Below are 22,282 nucleotides of genomic sequence, written 5' to 3'. Positions count from 1 at the left end.
CTCCAGTTGTTCAGGAAATACAATTCCCATCATGCCTAGTCATGTCTGTAAATGTCAGAGTTTTACAATTACATTGCAGACGGGTAGTTTGCAAGTGGTTAAAATGAGCCCTACGTTATCAATGAGGAGATGCTTTGAACAATGTTTTGCATGTGTAAACAAATTATTGCCTCTGCAGTCTACACTGTATACACATCAGGGGTCTTGAAACTATGGCCCTCCAGTTGTTCAGGAAATACAATTCCCATCATGCCTAGTCATGTCTGTGAATGTCAGAGTTTTACAATGCCTCATGGGATGTGTGGTTCTGCAACAGCTGGAAGGCTGTAGCCTGAAGATCCCTGCTATACACTGTCACTGTACTAATGACACTGGCTTGGAAGGGGTTAACATCCAGGGCAATCAAGGGGTTAAATATGTCCCTAACTATGTGTAATGTGTGTAAAGTGTGCTGCTTTTATTAACTGATCTTTCAGTTTCTCATCCCTGCTTTGCAGGGATGAGAAACTGACAGATAATTCCCTTTGAACAGAGTTCTGTGTTGTTTACCAACACAAGAGCTCTAGGCTGAGATTGCACACAGCTAATCAGCAGGTCCCCGCCATGAATTATTGGTTGATTGTACACAGCGTGAGCCGGACGGGGGGTGCATGCGTGCACTGTAAATCCGGAAGTAGGCAGTGATGGCTTTGCCTACAGCGCCCCCTCGCCCGCATTACATTGCAGACAGGTATTTTGCAAGTGGTTAAAATGAGCCCTACGTTATCAATGAGGAGATACTTTGAACACTGTTTTGCATGTGTAAACAAATTATTGCCTCTGCAGTCTATGCTGCATATAAATGAGACTATAAATGTTTTTCTTTTAAGATTATGGACTATTATGGACTATTTATAGTAGAATAAATACCTAGCTGATTGACATTTGATTTCCTAAGGCATTATATATCATAAGTAATGTAATAAGGTAATTCGCTAAACTGTTCCTAAATTTTGAATGTTAACCCGAACCCAATAAAAGAGGGGTTAATCTTTAAAATCAATTCTGACAATTTTTAAGGCTAACAAGATAATGTCAAATAAAGGGCATGGGGAGCTGGGCACTGTCCTGGAGGAAAATACAAAAATAAAAATAAAAAATACTGTGTGACAGGGAGTAGTGATTTTAACAATACTTAATGTGAAATATTAAAAATCCAAAATTCCTTTATACAACATGCTTGGGGATACCTTAAATCTGCCCGTGAAGCAGCAAATCTGTAGGATTTACTACAGCAAAAGCGACGTTTGCCAAGTGATATCATTGATCAAATATAGACATGATCGTATTTGGTCAATGACATCACCAGGGATCTCCCATAACCTCACGACCAAATATGGTTAAGTTAATATTTGTCAATAACCTTCCCCAGATGAAGCCTTGGTGATTTTAATTATGCAATCACAGGCAAGCAAAAATGCCTTTGTTTACCTTCTCTGCACGTGAGTGGGTATTCTTTGTAAAGTGAAACTTCACCACCTTGGCTAGGCTCTGAGGAAAGTCCCTCATACAAAGTGCAACTTCCTTTTTTTAAAGTAAACAGAGTATTTGCCTTTAGTAAATCAATCCCAATATCTAAACTACTTTCCTGTGCTACAGATCACTGGAGTAAGAACATGCTATTTGGCAGACACAATCAAACAGGTTTGCATTGCTATTTGTTATTATGTACACATATTGTTTTACCATAATATAAAGAGAATGGTGACTTGTACTTAAATTGAGACTGAGTGCAAAAGACAGACCAAGTCTATTAATATTTGACAGTTGCAGAGTGCCACTGCCATCTGGTGGTTTTGCAGTTTAGCTAGATTACTTATTATACAGTATGATGACTGTCTTTTTGTGCTGTTGGTTTTTAATAACCTGTTTATTCTTATCAGTATGAAATTAATGAACTCAATCTGAAGTGTATGAATAGTTTATAGGGGGAGCAGTGTAGTGCTTTCAGCTTATCATCCTGCCATAAAGCTTTCATAACACTTTTATTTGTAACATCCAGCTCTCATGGAGCTCCCTTTTTTAAAAATTTTTTATTTATATGTTTATATCTGGAAATTGATATAATGACAAAATATTCTGCATTTAAAGTAATTGTAAAGGCTTGTTTAAAAAACAAAACAAAAAAACAAACATGTTATACTTACCTCCTTTGTGCAGTTGGTTTTGAACAGAACAGCCTGGATTCTCCTCTTCTCGGGTCCCACTTTGCTGCTCCTAGCCCCTCCCTCCTTTGAGTGCCCCTCAGCCAGCAGCTTGCTACAGGGGTGCACCCAAGCCAAGTCAGAGCTCTGTGTATCCATTCAGACATGAAGCCCTGACCTGGCCCTCTCTCCCCTGATTGGCTGACTGACTTTGATTCACAGCCGCAGGAGCCAATTGCGCCATAGCTCTGTCTCAGCCAATCAGGAGGAGTGTACTGGTTGGCTGAGGAGATCGTGGACATCGCTGGAGAGAGAAGGAGCTCAGGTAGGTATTTGGGGGGGTGCTGGGGGGCTGCTACACACAGGTTTTTTTTATCTTAATGCATAGAATACATTAAGATAAAAAAACCTTCTGCCTTTACAACTCCTTTAACATTCAGAATAGGTACACATATTCGTAATCAGAAACAAACATACATTGGCATGTATAACATATTACAAAGAGCGTCAGTTCTCATTTCCTTATCCCTCCTAAGGGGTATTTCTTCAGTCATGTAAGTGAGTCTGATGCTCACCAAATATTTGGTAGTTTTATAGGTGTAGGTGGAAGGAGGGAGTAGCAGTAAGGGCAAGGAAAGAAAAGATGGGGATAGAGGGTTCCAAGGAATAGGAGAAGAGAAAAAAAAGGATTTTAAAGGGGAGAGTGGGGAAAGGAAGTGCCCGAGAAGGTGTCCGAGAAGGCATCTCCTTGAACAGAGTAGTGAGATGTGAAAGAGCTACTCATTATTGTAGATATCCATTACACATTTGAAATTGTTCCCAGTAGAACCATCTACTCGTATGTTCCTCAGATTTATCCCATAGGGCATAAATACGCTGCTCCATGCATCATATGTAGTTCACCCTGGCAAACCATTGTGCATCTGTAGATGGGGACTGTTGTTTTCGCATACTTGGGACACACGCCCTCGCTGCATTTAGTAGATGTTTAAGAAGTGATTTATGGTAATGTTTTTTGGATAAAGGTGTTAGGTTTAAAAGGACATTGGCAGGATTGTCAAGAAGGGAAATATCTGTAAATTGCTGGGTTATTCAAGAGACCTGTTGCCAAAAAGACATATAGGGGGACAGTCTTAGAATATATCTAAAAGCGTTTCCTTGTAAGCCTTACATCTTCAGCACAGATTTCTTGCAAATGTTTTTAGAAAGGATAGTTGGGGCCCTATACTATAGTGTCAATATCTTAGAAGTAGTTTCTTGGTATTTACTACAGGTCAAAATTTTGTACTTAAAGAACAGGATTCGGTCTTTTTGGCTGTTGGGGAATGTAGTATTTCGGTATTTTTCTCATTTAGGAAGGCAATCCAGGTCTTTTTAGGAATGTATTCCCATTAGAATTTAGTAGGCCATAGAAGGGGTCTTCCTAACCACACCCCTGCTTTGGCAAAACTCTTCAAATGGAGTAGGTTGTCAGGACTCCCTTTCTTAAAGTGTAAGTAAAGTGAAACTGTTTTATGGATGGGTTTACTTCTGCTTTAATGCATGTATGAATTCATTCAGCACAACATCCTTTCTTTATTTTTTTTTACTTTTTTTTTTCCCCAAACATGTTTATACAGTATAAATCAAAATACAGATACACTTCATTTAATATCAATATGTTGACTTATTTTGTGTTTTTTACAAACTTTTATTTTGTCTATGCTATCTTCAATTCTCATGAATTGATACATTTTGTTATTATCCACATTATAATTTCTGTATTTCTTTCATGGATGTTGCAGAATTTGCACACACAGTTTTCTGTGTTGCCTCTTGTCTTTCCTTTTATGGCTTTTGTGACAAGCACTAGAGATTGTTGGATTTTTTTTTTTGGCTAATACTCTCCAACATGTTTAAAGCATGGGTCGTTGTTGGTTACTCACTATCTGAGAAGACTCTGGTGCACTGCAATTCCATCATCTTACATATAAAAATTTGAGTTAAGCTTTGGTAATAAAACCTGGAAGCTCATTGGTTTCTATGCAGAAGTGAGCCTGATTTTGCACTTTCCAGCTTTAGTAAATAAACCCCATTGTGTACTTAAAAGTGGGGTATGCCTGTATCTATCTATCTATCTATCTATCTATCTATCTATCTATCTATCTATCTATCTATCTATCTATCTATCTATCTATCTATCTATCTATCTATATTGTAAGGGATCAGAAGGGTGAACAGCCAGCTGTGAGACAGTATAAGTCAACTTAAAAGGCTTTATTGAGCAAAAAAAACTACAGAAAATTGACAGGCTTTGTCTTCATAGGCAGTTCAAACAACACTAAAACTCTTCTTAGCAGTATAAGACAGTCCTTTCATAATATGCTCAGCATCCCAGCCACAGCATATAACACAGTACAGTCCCAATTCAGGCAAGCTCACCCAGCAGGATCAAGTCATAGGCAACAGGTGTCCTTCCAGTATCAAGCTCTCTTCAGCTCTGATAGCAACACAGCCATTCCTCTCAGCCCCTCTGACCATTTGCCTAAAAAGTAGGCCAGAAAGGGAAGTACTTGCCCTGTTTTATTAACCCTCTCCAAGCTGACTCTCTATGTTCCAGGCCCGGGGCTGGACAATATATACCACAATGGCCATAGGCCTGGGAAAGGCCATCTTTTTTTCCAATGCATGCTCCCAGGTCTATGCCCCCTTCCTACTCTGAATCCACATCATTTCTAGGCCAGATTTCTGCTGTAAATCTATCAAAGTGATTTTTATCAGTTCCCATTAGGCGGTACACTTCCTGGTACTCCTCTGTAAGGAGCGCTTGCACAAATTCAGCCAAGCGGCTTCTGGGCCACCTTTTAAATAATGCTATGTTTCAAATTCAGCCAGGCAGTCCTCAATGTGGTTGTTCGGTAACATCGGCTGTAACAAGTCACCAGTACAGATTCTACGCTCGTTACCACTGAGAGAAGCGCTGACCTTTTCTACTATCTCAGAGAGTTCCTGTCCCTCTGTGAGACACCTACTCTCCACAGTAGGTTCAACCAACAGCACTTGATCCCCAGGTTTAGACTCTCTGACCCTAGCAGACCGGTTGGCAAGCCGTCTCTGGGTCCTTGCTAATGGTTTGTTTGGATTCTTGGCTCACACATCTGACACATTTCTTTACTGTTTACCTCCTGCAACATAGTATTAAACATTTCACATGGGGGTTTCTTCTTTTTAGGGGAGGCCCCTGAACCTTTGAACTTTTGTTCACATAAGTCCCAAAATATGGGGCAGTCTTGCCCAATTAGCAAGTCATGAGGTAACCCCGGGATCACTCTAACTCTCAATCTAGCAGTTCCTGCTGTTGTGGACAGGGTTACATGAGCCATTGGATATACCTTGACAACCCCATGTACAGAGACCACTCCAATCTTTTTCCTGTGTATCAGCTTTACCTGCAAACTTTCCGATTGGAGCAGGGTAACCCCACTCCCCAAGTCAAGAAGTGCTACAACTTCTTGTCCATTAACCCACACCACACTCTCAAGTGGGTTTAGATTATTTTTAGCATCAGTCGTACAGGCAAACACAGAGCCATGTCGAGCAATGTCACATTCCATTGGCTCTTCCTGCCTTGGACACTGGACATATGACCCAGTTGATGGCAGGTCCAACAGCAAACCTCCCGGTGTTCCCATTCTTCCTGCCGACTCTCAGGAGGGTTTGACGTTGGGGTGCTCCTGGCGGGAGTGTTAGGCACCCGAACAGACACCATGTGTTCAATAGGTGTCATCTTGGCGTTGGACCGCACTTCCTTGGAACGGCACTGGTAATAGAGGGACTCTCCTGGACACTTTCCACACAACTATAGCACTCGACAGCAGCAGCCATCTCATCCAGGGACTGAGGCTCGGACTGAGCCACCCATCGGTGAAGCTCCCAAGGCAGCCTATGCAGGAAACAGTCCAGTGCGACTCTTTCCACAATTTGAGTGGGTGTCTTTTCCTCGGGTTTCAGCCAGTCCTGAAACAAGTGCATCAGGTGGTACAGCTGTGCACGGGCAGGCTTAGCTTTGTCAAAGCGCCAGCCATGGACATGGACTCCCTCACTAAGTACCTTTCATTAGTGTCCACTTGTGTCATGGGTGGAGACCTCAAGATTCTCCCATTTAGAAGAGTGTATTGCTCTCATGGTTCAGAGATGCAGGTTCTCCCAGTCCATGGATAGTGTAGGACCCACTAATCATGGGGTACTTTGTCGCGGTAAGTGGGCTTAGCACCATATAGCAATATGGTGTGACCAAATCCCCATATTTTTTTTTAAATGTTTTTTTGAAAATGTTTAGGTGTTTTTAAACTAGCCTTGCTGGAGGTAAATGTCTTTTTTGCATGTGTGCGCGGTAATGTTTTCTTCAGCCATGGACTTGGTTCGCCAAGCGACAGTCACTCCCAGCCTTGCTAGGATTTCTGCTTTCAACAGCTTATAGTCCCGTGCTGATTCAGGAGCCAAGTCACAGTACGCCTGTTGGGGGTCAGCGGTCAGGATAGGAGCCAATACATCTGCCCAGTATTTATCAGGCAGACCTTCCCTTGCTGTAACCCGCTCAAACATCACTTGCCTGTGGCAGGCTTTCTCCACTTGACAGCCTCTCTCCACAATCAAAGGCACCCTGTGTTTAGTGGCAAGTTCTTTTGATAGCAGGGTTTTGCTAATTTACAGGGCCTCTTCTTGCCTGTCTTCCCTTAATTGTAGGTTTTCTCCAATATTAGCAGCCTTTGGTGGTGGTGGTGCCGCAACACTGTAACCCCTCACAGATACTCTTGTTGGGCACAGGAATGGGCCCAGTTGTGAAATATTAGATCAAAAATTGTAATTACATACCCGTTAAACAGGGACAGAAGAATTGGGCCTTAGGCAGTGGTGGTGGTGCCCTAAACCAAAAATATTGTTGGAAGCTAGCATCATCAAGATTCAGGAGGAATAGGATAGTCACTCAGCATAGGCAGTCTTCAAGGGGTCCCACATCCATAGAAAAATCAATTAGTTACATCAGCATCAGGTGCTTGATAGCTGATGCTGATCCAAGACTGATTGATTATTATGAATGTGAGCCTATCAATGGAGTCTGTGGACAGGTGCACTCTATGATCCGTTACAAACCCTCCAGCAGCACTGAATGTGTGTTCAGAAAGAATGCTGGATGCAGGACAGGCCAGTAGCTCATGTGCATATTGAGCTAGTTCTGGCCAGTGGTCCATCCTCAAGACCCAGTAACCCAGTGGATCCTCTGTTGGAAAGGTCTCCAAGTCTGCCCTTGTCCCTAGATATTCCTGCACCATGTAATGCAGATGCTGACAATGGTTGCTTGAACCTATCAGACCTTGGCTGAAAAATTGTCTAAAGGCATCGGTCAGCCAGCCACCTTCTCTACTGCTCTTCCTCCGACTGAACGAAGCCTCAGCAACACGTTATCCAGCACCAGGAAATTGTAACCTCACAGGGTCTGGAAATGCATTGCACAAACCTTTCTTCAAGGTCTCATGAAGATGTTTCATCCTCTGCACCCTCTGCGAAGGCAGGATGAGTTCTGCAACTTTACCCTTGTAACTTGGATCAAGAAGGGTTGCCAGCCAGTAATGATCCCTCTCTTTGATACCACGAATCTTAGGGTCCTTACGCTGCATGGCCTCCCTGATTCTACAAAGCCTGCAAAAGTTTGCAGAGGCATTTGATTCTGAGTCCTCTGGGTCACTAAGGATCACATGATCCGTAACAACCTCCTCCAAGCCACGTACAACTCCTTGGGTTTCTGGGGACCGAAAACCATTCCTTAAAGACTGCTGCTGAGTGTTATCCTCCATGTCCATGCTGACACAATCCTCCTCTTCCTCCTCTTCTTCCTGTGTGTTTGGCGGGCCTGCAGGAATAATATTTGGGTAAAGGGGGCCTTGAGAGGCAAGGGAGTCCTCCTTTTTCTCCCGCTGTTCTGCCTCAAGTTCCCTGTCCATTATTCCATGAAGCGTGTGCTCCAACAGGAAGACAAGAGGGACAGTATCACTGATGCATGCATTGTCACTGCTCACCATCCTCGTGGCCTCACCAGATGGTGACAGGACAGTGCATGCATCCTTGATCAGTAGCCACTGGCGTGGCGAAAAGAAGCCAAGCTCCCCTGACCCTGTCCTGGTGCCATACTCACACAGGTACTCATTGATGGCCCTCTGCTGCGTGTGCAGCCGCTGCATTGCCAACGTTGAGTTCCACCTGGTGGACATGTCACAAATGAGGCGGTAGGTGGGCAGGTTGCATTCCCTTTCAATGTCAGCCAGCCGAGCACTGGCACTGTATGACCGGTGAAAATGACCACAGACTTTTCTGGCCTGCCTCAGGAGATCTTGTAAGCCTGGGTACCAGCTGCACCACCAAATTCAGGATGTGTGCCAAACATGGAACATGGGTCAAGTGTCCCTGTCGGAGGGCGGAGAGAAGGTTGGTGCCATTGTCGCCTACAACCATTCCTGGCTGAAGCTGGCGTGGCGTCAACCACCTCTGAGCCTGCCCTTGCAGAGCTGACAGAATCTCTGCCCCAGTGTGGCTCCTGTCCCCTAAGCAGTCGTTTAGCCTTAAACTACGTAGAGGGTTCTTTACTGTAAGAACGGCGAGGATGTGGAATTCCCTTCCACAGGTGGTGGTCTCAGAGGGGGGCATCGATAGTTTCAAGAAACTATTAGAAAAGCACCTGAATGACCGCAACATATATACAATGTAATACTGACATATAATCACACACATAGGTTGGACTTGATGGACTTGTGTCTTTTTTTAACCTCACCTACTATGTAACTATGTAACTCATGCACCGCATGGCATCTTTTTGCCTGGGTGCTTGCGTAGCCCCTTGATTGCTTACGGAGCACCGCTGGTTCAGAGAACAAATCTACAGAAGAGGCCATAGAGGAAAAAGAAGAGGTGGGGGTGGAGGAGAGAGCTGTGGCAGAATCACCGCTAGCATTTTGGAGGCATGGTGGCAGAACAAGCTCCAACAATACTGAACCCTGTCCTGCATCCTTCCCAGCTGATAGCAGAGTTACCCAGTGTGAAGGAAAGGTAGCATCCCTGCCCATGCCTGCTAGACCATAAGTCTGCGGTAATATACACCTTACAGCTGACCGCCCTTTCCAACAAGACAAAAACATTACCTTTCACATGCCTGTAGAGAGCTGGAATGGCCTTCCGTGAAAAGAAATAGCGTTTTGGAACCTGCAACTGAGGTACAGCACATTCCACAAATTCACGAAAGGGGGCAGAGTCTACCAGCTGAAAAGGCATTAGTTGCAGTGCTAGCATTTTGGCCAAGCTAGCATTCAGATGCTGAGCATGTGGATGGCTGGGACCAAATTTCTTTTTAAGGTTTAGCAACTGGGGTAGGCAAATTTGCCTGCTAAAATCAGATGGTGGTGTACTGCTAGCAGATTGGCTGCAAGTACTTGGGACACCTATTGCTATACCTTCATTCCTCTCAGTGCAGGTTTTCGAGAGGACTGAAGGTATAGTAGGGTTGGAGATCCCAGATGAGGAGCAAGGAGAAGTCCGCCTTTTTCTTTGATGCGGGTCTTTCAAGTGCTGTTGCCAACGGACTTGTTGCCTTATGAGTTTATGTGAAATCTACAATAATAGCTGTAAAATATTGGAATTATGAATATATTTAATTTAGCTCTTATCTATGTAGGGCGGAACATATTATCTTCACAGAAATCTCTGATAGACCAGACAAGTCGGTGCCTAGGCTTGTGTATACAAACAATGGGTTCCAGACATCATTGTTTTACACATACTCATTTCAAAGGATCCCATCCAAAAGGACAAGTGTTCCCCACGGCCAATGGCAGAGGATGCACCATGTCCATGACCAGCACTGTTGACTGTAGACACAGAGCCTGCTTGCCCTCTTTTAGCCTCTTTTGGCCTGTGAGTGTCTGTCTCTCCTTGTTGGCCTTCTGGATATGATGTATATTTTATGGCCAACCCATTATCAATACTTACTTCGTGGGAAAATTCAAGTTAAGCTCCTGCTCAGAATAGTCTCAAGGATTTGCATTAAAGGGGGCTGACTTATGCAAAGTATAGGGATTGGAGATGTAGCCAGTCCTTAACCAGGAATAGGGAAGCTCACCAATCAGAGCCACGCTATGCCAACCAATAAGGCACCAGCATGTAATGATATACACAGACTAGATGGGAGGGAAACACACACGTTTATGGGAGAGCAACCATCAGAATGGAACCTTGGTGCAAAGGGTAATTATGGGAAAGGTTTGCATTTTACTTGTAACTAAATATTTTTGTAGATTAATGTTTTCAGGAATATACTCTGTATTCCTTCATGTAATTCTCTTATTTTAACCTAATATTTCCTTCCTTGGTGTAGACTATAGATAGATGTTTGTGTATTGGATAGACTTTCAACTACTCACCAATAAATGTTGTTATTGTGTTAAAGCTTTCACTCATGGACAAAGAACTCTCATTTAACCCAAGTCATATCTGAGAGATATTAAATCTCAAATATAGTATACGGGAAAAAGACTGCATGGGAGGTCGTCATATGTCTGGTCAAGCATGTGGTGCCCAAGCAGCTGCTGTTGTGGCCATGCTTGATCCACTTAAGACATAGGTTGCAAAGAGCAACAGTGCGACATGTGTCCAAAAAGGCCCACACCAAGGAACTTTTCAAAATCAGAGGGGAATCAGCAGCGCCCTGCACCTGCGGAGCTCTGCGGTGTGATGCAGTAGGGTGGCTGCCCTTAAGCTGCCCCCTAGAGGACATCCTGCCTCATTGGAGTTGTACCTCCTCCTCCTCCTCTATTCTATCAGGCACCCAAGTAGAGTCAGTGACCTCATTATCCCCTCCCTCCTCATCACTGGAGCAAACTTGGCACTATGCTGCAGCTGGGAGAACATGACTGCCAGTTTCTTGTCCTTCTTGGGCACCCCCTCTCTCTAGGCTCACGTTACTCCCTTCCTCAACCTGGGAACCAACGTCGGAGCCTTCAAATCTCTGCGCATCCTCCAGCAGCATGTACCCGACACTGTGGTCGAATAGTTCGGGGGACTTCTCCGTGCATGATGGTGGGGCTACGGAAGGAGTGACTGTGGACAAGGAGCTGGTGGAATAGGCTGCTTTGGCAGCTGCATAGGTAGGAAAACTACTCTGAGCCTGGGTGACAGAGGATAAGGAGGATGAGGACGGCTTTGTTATCCACTCCACCAACTCTTCTGAATGTTCTGGCTCAATAACACGGCCAGCAGCAGAAAAAAAGGACAAGTGTTCCCCACGGCCAATGGCAGAGGATGCACCATGTCCATGACCAGCACTGTTGACTGTAGACACAGAGCCTGCTTGCCCTCTTTTAGCCTCTTTTGGCCTGTGAGTGTCTGTCTCTCCTTGGTGGCCTTCTGGATATGATGTATATTTTGTTTTGCAACACCGCACTACACTGTATTGTGTACTGTGTACACCATCAGAAAAGTAGTAGCAACTGCACTACGGCTGTACTGTATTGTGTACTGTGTACACCACCAGAAAAGTAGTAGCAACTTCACTACGGCTGTACTGTATTGTGTACTGTGTACACCACCAGAAAAGTAGTAGCAACTGCACTACGGATGCACTGTATTGTAATTACAATTTTTGATCTAATATTTCACAGCAGGGCCTATTCCTGCGCCCACCAAGAGTATCTGTGAGGGGTTACAGTGTTGTGCCACCACCATCACCGCCTAAGGCCCAATTTTACTGCCCCTTTTTAACAGGGGCATGTAATTACAATCTTTGTTCTAATATTTCACGGCAGGGCCCGTTCCTGCACCCACTAAGAGTATCTGTGTGGGGTTACAGTGTTGTGGCACCACCACCACCTAAGGCCATATTTTCCTGCCCCTGTTTAACAGGGGCATGTAATTACAATTCTTGATATAATATTTCACAGCAGGGCCCGTTCCAGCGCCCACCAAGAGTAACTGTGAGGGCTTACAGTGTTCTGGCTCCACCAACACCTAAGGCCCAATTTTCCACATAGTGTATAGGGCAGGCCATATAGTATATACAGGCGGTCCCCTATTTTCAAACATCCCATTTAAACGCGACTCCTACTTACAAATGGAGGGAGACAACAGGAAGTGAGAGGAAATCTACACCTAGGAAGGGAAATTCTCTCCTGTAAGAGTTAAAATGGGAAAAAAGGTGTCTTCACTGATGCTTTATCACCAATCCTTGTTTCCCTAATAACCCAAAAATTTCAAAATTCAATTGTCATTGGGACAGAAAGTGAGGTGAAATCTTCTGAACAGGGGCACAGACAGCAAAACAAATGCTACAGGAGTGATAACCCTTCCCTATATTATCCAAAAAGCTTAAAAATAGATTTTTGGGCTGGAGCTACACTTAAAAAAATACCTGTTCCAAATTACAAACAGATTCAACTTAACAACAAACCTACAGTCCCTATCTTGTTTGTAAACTGGGGACCGCCTGTATACTGCTGTTCAGAGTATATAGGGCCTGGGGGCCCCACGCCTTTTTTTTATTTAGGTTCAGGGTTCCCCTTAATATCCATAACAGACTCAAATGGCCTGGTAATTGGCTGGGGGGCAACATTACATTACAGCCGCAAGCAGTTTTAAATTACTATCTTTCCTTTAGAAATGTCATTTTGTGCAGGGACTGTTCTAAACACGGGAAAAATGCGCCACTTTACAGGCATACTATAGACACCCCCCAGGCATGATATTTAAAGGAATATTACTTTTTTATTGTTTCACTTTAAGCATTCTTAAAATCACTGCTCCCGAAAAAACTGCTGCTTTTAAAACTTTTTTTTTGCATTGATACATGTCCCCTGGGGCAGGACCCAGGTCTCCAAATACTTTTTATGACAATAACTTGCATATTAGCCTTTAAAATTAGCACTTTTGATTTTTCACGTTCGAGTCGCATAGACTTTAACGGTATTCGCATGTTCGCACAAATTTTTTGTCTGTTCGCATGTTCTGCTGCTCATCCCTACTTACAAGCTTTAACCAGTGCTCAGACAGACATTGATAGAAGTCACAAGACTGCTCTAACTGCTGATGAGAAAAGGTATTTTGCAGTTTATATTTACTAAAATAATTGCATTTCCATCTTCTGGGTACTGTGGGAGACCAGATATATTGAATGCAGGGTCCTGGGTTTAATAATACTTTAAGCTCCTCCCTAATGGCACTCCCTCTCTCCAGTTTATAGAGTCAGTTCCCCCAACGATAATTCATGTGGTGATTTCACTATTGCATTTTATTCATTCATTTTGTGATTATACATTTTGGCACATAGGTCAAATTTATTTACTACAAACATAATATGTGATGTTTGCAGTCTTTAAAAAAATTAAACTCCAGGCAAAAAGAGGAAAACCCCACTTCATGCACTTATGCATTTATTAAAATTAAGGTTGTAAGGCTTTGTTTTTAATTTTTTTATATAACAAACATGTCATACTTACATCCACTGTGCAGTTTGTTTTTCACAGAGTGGCCCGAACCTCGACTTCTGGGATCCCCCGGCGGCGCTGGTAGCTCCTCCCCGCATTGTATAACCCCCTAGGAGAAGCACTCTCTAAGGGGTTACCTTGTGGGCGTGGTCCTGAGTCCAGCATTTGGCGTCCATAGATGCCGAATGTAGGACTCGGTCCCGCCCTCCCGGCGCCCACGTCATTGGATTTTATTGACAGCAGCGGGAGCCAATGGCCGGGCAGAGAGGAAGAGCGCGTCTCCGGTGGGGGAATACAGGACTCAGGTGATTAAAACTGGGGGGAGCTGGGGGGCCGGTCAGTGACAGACGTTTTTTCACCTTAATGCATTGGATGCGTTAAAGCGGAGGTCCGCCGAAATTTTTTTTTTTTTAAAGTCAGCAGCTACAAATACTGCAGCTGCTGACTTTTAAAATAAGGACACTTCCCTGTCCAGGGTGCCCGCGATGTCGGCACCTGAGGCCGAACCGTCCCTCGGTCCTCGAGTGCTGCCGCTGCCATCTTGTGATGTTTGCAGTCTTTAAAAAATTAAACTCCAGGCAAAAAAAGAGGAAAACCCCACTTCATGCACTTATGCATTTATTAAAATTAAGGTTATTTTAAAATCAACAAATGTAGATACCTGATTATTATTTAAAGTTTGTAAGATTGTAAGGCTTTGTTTTTAATTTTTTTATATAACAAACATGTCATACTTACATCCACTGTGCAGTTTGTTTTTCACAGAGTGGCCCGAACCTCGACTTCTGGGATCCCCCGGCGGCGCTGGTAGCTCCTCCCCGCATTGTATAACGCATTGTATAACCCCCTAGGAGAAGCACTCTCTGGGGGGTTACCTCCGGTGGGGGAATACAGGACTCAGGTGATTAAAACTGGGGGGGGCTGGGGGGCCGGTCAGTGACAGACGTTTTTTCACCTTAATGCATTGGATGCGTTAAAGCCGAGGTCCGCCGAAATTTTTTTTTTTTTTAAAGTCAGCAGCTACAAATACTGCAGCTGCTGACTTTTAAAATAAGGACACTTGCCTGTCCTGGGCGCCCGCGATGTCGGCACCTGAGGCGTCCCTCGGTCCTCGGGTGTTGCCGCTGCCATCTTCGGTGAGGGACTCAGGAAGTGAAGACCTATGTATCTCCCAGCAGACAGCGGGGGGAACAGGAAGTGGCGTAGACCCCCCACGGGAGTCTATGCCCGGAAGTGGGTGCAAATACCTGTATTATACAGGTATCTGCAGCCCCTCCCCCCTGAAAGGTGCCAAATGTGACACTGGAGGGGAGAGAGGGTTCCGAAAAGCGGAAATTCCATTTTTGTGTGGAGCTCAGCTTTAAGGTGAAAAAGCATGAGGGTTTTTCAACCCAAAGGGATGAGCTGATCAGTGTGCTACTTCTCCTTCATTATTCAATCACAGGACAATACCTGTAAGTGTTACCTAACTGCAGAAGCTGACTATGCTGTTTGTCAGAGCTCTGTTTTTTAGGACTGGATAGACAGAAATACAAATCTCTTGGTGGGTAATACAGCTCCTTTGAATGTAATTAATTTCTCTGTATTTAACCGTTTGCATATTTTTCAGCTTTAAAGTCAACTTACCAAAATTATTCCACAGGTTATTTTTCCTAAAGATATCAGACTGACATTAACTGAATAGTTCTGAGGTGTCTTTGAGGAGTGAATAAGATCGAAAGTTTCAATGTAGACATTAGATATTAAAAGAGTAGTTCAGGAGACATAAAAGTTTGCAATCATTAAATAACGATTCCATGTGCAAAAATAACTGAGCGAAAATTGGCAGCTGCACAAATCAATTTGTAAAGAGAAAAGTAAATGAGCAAATAGGTGAGGAACTCAATCCAGCAAGACGAACATGTATGCTTCAAACCATTTTAGTAAATAGTAATAAAGAAGCTGATTTGGTGGTATTGGCCATACAATGTGTGAAATTATGAAAGGCGAGATGAGTGAGGGACGCTATTTATCACCTTGCATGCTTTCATACGTAGGGAACTAAGATGGAATCCAGTCCAGGTTTTCCAGGCCACCTTGGCAGTAATGTCCCAAACCGGGTTTTGCTTTCCATTTGCTTTCAGCAGTGGTATAAATAAGGAAGAACTGGAGCAAGAGGTTGCTCTGGCCTGGGACTCTAGTACCTGAGAGAGCTACAAGTGGGGATTGCTTTGTAAAAGAAAGGAAAGGGTTTGCAAAATGTTTGTTTTTTGTTGGTGACTGGGAAAAGCCCTTCACCTGTGAGGTAGGAACCTGTATTGTATAGTTCCTGGATGGCAAGGATTTATTTTCTGTTTTGTTTTGTTTGTTTTCTGTGCAACCATTTAAATAAAGTTGACTACAAGTCAGAATTTTAGGAAAAGACCTGCTGTTAGACTGCTTTTTTTCCAGGCAAGGTGATCCCCACTTGAGCTAACCCCCAAAAATGAGTCCCCTCATCCTACTACAGGAAGACTGCTAATAATACAAGGTTTTTAATTTAGTAATATGTATGTGATAGGATTTTTGGATTGGATTGTTGTAGTCAACTTTTAGCATCATAAGTGTGCACACGGGGTATTCCGGCCCGGGCATAACCTAATCATCCATGCACAACGCTCTGTCTGGCCCTGCTAAATCAGAAGGGGGGAGGGGGCGGAGATAAAGAGGAGAGTCTGACTGACAAATTTTGGGCACCCCCCCGCAGCTATATTAAAACTTCCCAGGTCCCATTTTTCAGCTATGGACCTGGGAGGCATAAAAGAAACTATTTAACCACTTTCAGGTGCAGGCACAATGATCTACTGCACTGTGGTTCTGACAATTGAATTAAAGTCCCGGCCTCTTCTATATCAATCCACTGGGCAGGGCTGGGCTTTAATTTACTTGTCTGGACTGCAGTGCAGTAGATCACTTCACCTGTACCCAAAAGTGGTTAAATAGTCCTCTTTCTGCCATGGACCCCGTTGCCCAGCTTGGTTCACAGGTGGAAGGGACACTACCGCTGCCTGGCTCTCAGCTCGGGAGGAGTCTTCAGAAAAAGTGCCACCCAATCCCTAGGCCCCAGGTAAATGAAGCCGACTGGAGGAGGTGCTGGTGGAGACAATGGGTTGCCGCCTGTCCAGCATTCACCCATGATAGCTCCCTGCTGCGCTTCCGGATGATCTCCTCTCCCCCTAGCTGCTGTGTGTGTGTGTATGGGGGGGGGTTGTCGATCGTTTCAGGGTGGAGAGCAGGGAAGGGGCTGGTGAATATGTAATTTACAGACCCCTTCCTTTTCTGAAAGAACGGTACTGATTACTCACTGTGCTCATTCATGCAACTGTGTTTACTATGCTTCAGTTTATGAATCAACGGGAGCCTCTGTCTCAGTGCAGCTGAGACTACAGAGAAAAGGACTAGGGAATGTTTCCTCAGTCCCTTTCTCTGTCTCAAATGTGAAACATCAGAGGCCTGTTCAGACCCCTGATATTTCACCAAAGCTACCTAATGGGACTCCTAAAAAAATGTAAAAAAATAAAAATAAAATAATATTGTAAAAATAATAATATTGTAATAATAATAAAAATAAGAAACTACTGACACTGTTCGGTTCGCACCAAACCTGCGAACGGACCAAAACCCCATTAAAGTCTATGGAACTCGAATGTTCAAAATCAAAAGTGCTAATTTTAAAGGCTAATATGCATGGTATTGTCCTAAAAAGTGTTTGGAGACCCAGGTCCTGCCCCAGGGGACATGTATCAATGCAAAAAAAAGTTTCAAAAACAGCCGTTTTTTCGGGAGCAGTGATTTTAATGATGCTTAAAGTGAAAAAAAAAGTGAAATATTCCTTTAAATATTGTACATGGGGGGGTGTCTACAGTATGCCTGCAAAGTGGCGCGTGTTCCCAGTGCTTAGAACAGTCCCTGCACAAAATTACATTTTTAAAGGAATAAAAGTCATTTAAAACTGCTTGCGGCTTAAATGTAATGTCAAGTCCCGGCAATATGGATGAAAATCAGTGAGGAAAAAAAAGGAAAGGCGTGGGGCCCCCAGGCCTTATATACTCTGAAAAGCAGTATACAGGCGGTGCAAACAAGACAGGGACTGTAGGTTTGTTGTTAAGTAGAATCTGTTTGTAATTTTGAACTAGTACATTTTTAAAGTGTAGCTCCAGCCAAAAAATCTATTTTTAAGCTTTTTGGAAAACATAGGGAAGGGTTATCACCCCTGTAACATTTGTTTTGCTGTCTGTGCACCTCTTCAGAAGATTTCACCTCACTTTCTGTCCCAGTGACAAATGTTTTTTGAAAATTTGGGGGTTTTACTGAAACAAAGATTGGTGATAAAGCATCAGTGGAAAGGAGAAACGTTTTTCCCATATTAACTCTTACAGGAGAGAATTTCCCAGAAGAACACCACCAATTTTATTCAGGTAGCTTTAGGTGCACACTGTGCAGAGGACACAGTACACTAACTCTAAATACTGTAGCTGCCTGTCTGTGGTATTAATAGGTTTAGAAGAACACCACCAATTTTCTTCAGATAGCTTTAGGTGCACACTGTGCAGAGGACACAGAACACTAACTGTAAATACTGTAGCTGCCTGTCTGTGGTATTAATAGGATCAGAAGAACACCACCAATTTTCTTCATGTAGCTTTAGGTGCACACTGTGCAGAGGACACAGTACACTAACTGTAAATACTGTAGCTGCCTGTCTGTGGTATTAATAGGATCAGAAGAACACCACCAATTTTCTTCAGGTAGCTTTAGGTGTACACTGTGCAGAGGACACAGTACACTAACTGTAAATGCTGTAGCTGCCTGCCTGTGGTATTAATAGAAGCAGAACAACAGCAATTGTGTTCAGGTATCTTTAGGTGCACACTGTGCAAAGGACGCAGTGCACTAACTGTAAATACTGTAGCTGCCTGCCTGTGGTATTAATAGGATCAGAACACCACCAATTTTCATTAGATAGCTTTAGGTGCACACTGTGCAGAGGACACAGTACACTAACTGTAAATACTGTAGCTGCCTGCCTGTGGTATTAATAGGATCAGAAGAACACCGCAAATTTTCTTCAGGTAGCTTTAGGTGCACACTGTACAGAGGACACAGTACACTAACTGTAAATACTGTAGCTGCCTGCCTGTGGTATTAATAGGAGCAGAACAACAGCAATTGTCTTCAGGTAGCTTTAGGTGCACACTGTGCAGAGGACACAGTACACTAACTCTAACTATTGTAGCTGCCTGTCCGTGGTATTAATAGGATCAAAAGAACACCACCAATTTTCTTCAGGTAGCTTTAGGTGCACACTGTGCAGAGAACACAGTACACTAACTGTAAATACTGTAGCTGCCTGCCTGTGGTATTAATAGGATCAGAAGAACACCACCAATTTTATTCAGGTAGCTTTAGGTGCACACAGTGCAGAGGACACAGTACACTAACTCTAAATACTGTAGCTGCCTGTCTGTGGTATTAATAGGATCAGAAGAACACCACCAATTGTCTTCAGTTAGCTTTAGGTGCACACTGTGCAGAGGACACAGTACACTAACTGTAAATACTGTAGCTGCCTGCCTGTGGTATTAATAGGAGCAGAACAACAGCAATTTTCTTCAGGTAGCTTTAGGTGCACACTGTACAGAGGACACAGTACACTAACTGTAAATACTGTAGCTGCCTGCCTGTGGTATTAATAGGAGCAGAAAAACAGCAATTGTGTTCAGGTAACTTTAGGTGCACACTGTACAGAGGACGCAATACACTAGCTGTAAATACTTTAGCTGCCTGCCTGTGGTATTAATAGGGTCAGAAGAACACCACCAATTTTATTCAGGTAGCTTTAGGTGCACATTGTGCAGAGGACACAGTACACTAACTGTAAATACTGTAGCTGCCTGCCTGTGGTATTAATAGGAGCAGAACAACAGCAATTGTCTTCAGGTAGCTTTAGGTGCACACTGTGCAGAGGACACAGTACACTAACTGTAAATACTGTAGCTGCCTGCCTGTGGTATTAATAGGAGCAGAACAACAGCAATTGTGTTCAGGTAACTTTAGGTGCACACTGTACAGAGGACGCAGTACACTAACTGTAAATACTTTAGCTGCCTGCCTGTGGTATTAATAGGATCAGAAGAACACCACCAATTTTATTCAGGTAGCTTTACGTGCACACTGTGCAGAGGACACAGTACACTAACTCTATATACTGTAGCTGCCTTTCTGTGGTATTAATAGGATCAGAAGAACACCACCAAATGTCTTCAGTTAGCTTTAGGTGCACACTGTGCAGAGGACACAGTACACTAACTGTAAATACTGTAGCTGCCTTCCTGTGGTATTAATAGGATCAGAAGAACACCACCAATTTTCTTCAGGTAGCTTTAGGTGCACACTGTGCAGAGAACACAGTACACTAACTGTAAATACTTTAGCTGCCTGCCTGTGGTATTAATAGGATCAGAAGAACACCACCAATTTTATTCAGGTAGCTTTAGGTGCACACTGTGCAGAGGACACAGTACACTAACTCTAAATACTGTAGCTGCCTGTCTGTGGTATTAATAGGATCAGAAGAACACCACCAAATGTCTTCAGTTAGCTTTAGGTGCACACTGTGCAGAGGACACAGTACACTAACTGTAAATACTGTAGCTGCCTGCCTGTGGTATTAATAGGAGCAGAACAACAGCAATTGTGTTCAGGTAACTTTAGGTGCACACTGTACAGAGGACGCAGTACACTAACTGTAAATACTTTAGCTGCCTGCCTGTGGTATTAATAGGGTCAGAAGAACACCACCAATTTTATTCAGGTAGCTTTAGGTGCACATTGTGCAGAGGACACAGTACACTAACTGTAAATACTGTAGCTGCCTGCCTGTGGTATTAATAGGAGCAGAACAACAGCAATTGTCTTCAGGTAGCTTTAGGTGCACACTGTGCAGAGGACACAGTACACTAACTGTAAATACTGTAGCTGCCTGCCTGTGGTATTAATAGGAGCAGAACAACAGCAATTGTCTTCAGGTAGCTTTAGGTGCACACTGTGCAGAGGACACAGTACACTAACTCTAAATATTGTAGCTGCCTGTCTGTGGTATTAATAGGATCAGAAGAACACCACCAATTTTCTTCAGGTAGCTTTAGGTGCACACTGTGCAGAGGACACAGTACACTAACTGTAAACACTGTAGCTGCCTGCCTGTGGTATTAATAGGATCAGAAGAACACCACCAATTTTATTCAGGTAGCTTTTGGTGCACACTGTGCAGAGGACACAGTGCACTAACTCTAAATACTGTAGCTGCCTGTCTGTGGTATTAATAGGATCAGAAGAACACCACCAATTGTCTTCAGTTAGCTTTAGGTGCACACTGTGCAGAGGACACAGTACACTAACTGTAAATACTGTAGCTGCCTGCCTGTGGTATTAATAGGAGCAGAACAACAGCAATTGTCTTCAGGTAGCTTTAGGTGCACACTGTGCAGAGGACACAGTACACTAACTGTAAATACTGTAGCTGCCTGCCTGTGGTTTTAATAGGAGCAGAACAACAGCAATTGTGTTCAGGTAGCTTTAGGTGCACGCTGTACAGAGGACGCAGTACACTAACTGTAAATACTTTAGCTGCCTGCCTGTGGTATTAATAGGATCAGAAGAACACCACCAATTTTATTCAGGTAGCTTTAGGTGCACATTGTGCAGAGGACACAGTACACTAACTGTAAATACTGTAGCTGCCTGCCTGTGGTATTAATAGGAGCAGAACAACAGCAATTGTCTTCAGGTAGCTTTAGGTGCACACTGTGCAGAGGACACAGTACACTAACTGTAAATACTGTAGCTGCCTGTCTGTACTATTAATAGGATCAGAAGAACACCACCAATTTTATTCAGGTAGCTTTAGGTGCACACTTGCAGAGGACACAGTACACTAATTGTAAATACTGTAGGTGTCTGTCTGTGGTATTAATAGGATCAGAAGAACACCACCAATTTTCTTCGGGGTAGCTTTAGGTGCACACTGTGCAGAGGACACAGTACACTAACTGTAAATACTGTAGCTGCCTGCCTGTGGTATTAATAGGAGCAGAACAACAGCAATTGTCTTCAGGTAGCTTTAGGTGCACACTGTGCAGAGGACACAGTACACTAACTGTAAATACTGTAGCTGCCTTCCTGTGGTATTAATAGGATCAGAAGAATAGCAATTGCTTTAGGTGCACACTGTGCAGAGGACACAGTACACTAACTGTAAATACTGTAGCTGCCTGCCTGTGGTATTAATAGGAGCAGAACAACAGCAATTTTCTTCAGGTAGCTTTAGGTGCACACTGTTCAGAGGACACAGTACACTAACTGTAAATACTGTAGCTGCCTGCCTGTGGTATTAATAGGAGCAGAACAACAGCAATTGCTTTAGGTGCACACTGCAGCTGATTGCGGTACTAATAGGATCAGAAGAACACCACCAATTTTCTTCAGGTAGCTATAGGTGCACACTGTGCAGAGGACGCACTACACTAACTGTAAATACTGTAGCTAATAGAACTAATAGGATCAGAAGAACACCAGCAA

The 22,282-nt window shown here is 43.6% G+C and overlaps 1 protein-coding gene across 1 annotated transcript in view; it reads left to right on the top strand.

Annotated features, from left to right (window-relative positions):
• Nucleotides 1-1,620: 1,620 nt before the first annotated feature.
• The window catches only part of STRIT1 (small transmembrane regulator of ion transport 1), a 73,726-nt gene continuing 53,064 nt past the window's right edge, over nt 1,621-22,282 (top strand). Inside the window, exon 1 of the mRNA XM_073626063.1 lies at nt 1,621-1,683. Within this exon, the coding sequence (XP_073482164.1) occupies nt 1,656-1,683 (28 nt within the window). The 5' untranslated portion in view covers nt 1,621-1,655. The remainder of the gene's footprint in view (nt 1,684-22,282) is intronic.

Source organism: Aquarana catesbeiana, linkage group LG04 (assembly GCF_042186555.1).
Source record: "Aquarana catesbeiana isolate 2022-GZ linkage group LG04, ASM4218655v1, whole genome shotgun sequence".
In the NCBI taxonomy this organism is placed as follows: Eukaryota; Metazoa; Chordata; class Amphibia; order Anura; family Ranidae; genus Aquarana; species Aquarana catesbeiana.
Note: the sequence above shows the minus strand (reverse complement) of the source record. Positions and strands in the feature narration are given on the sequence as shown.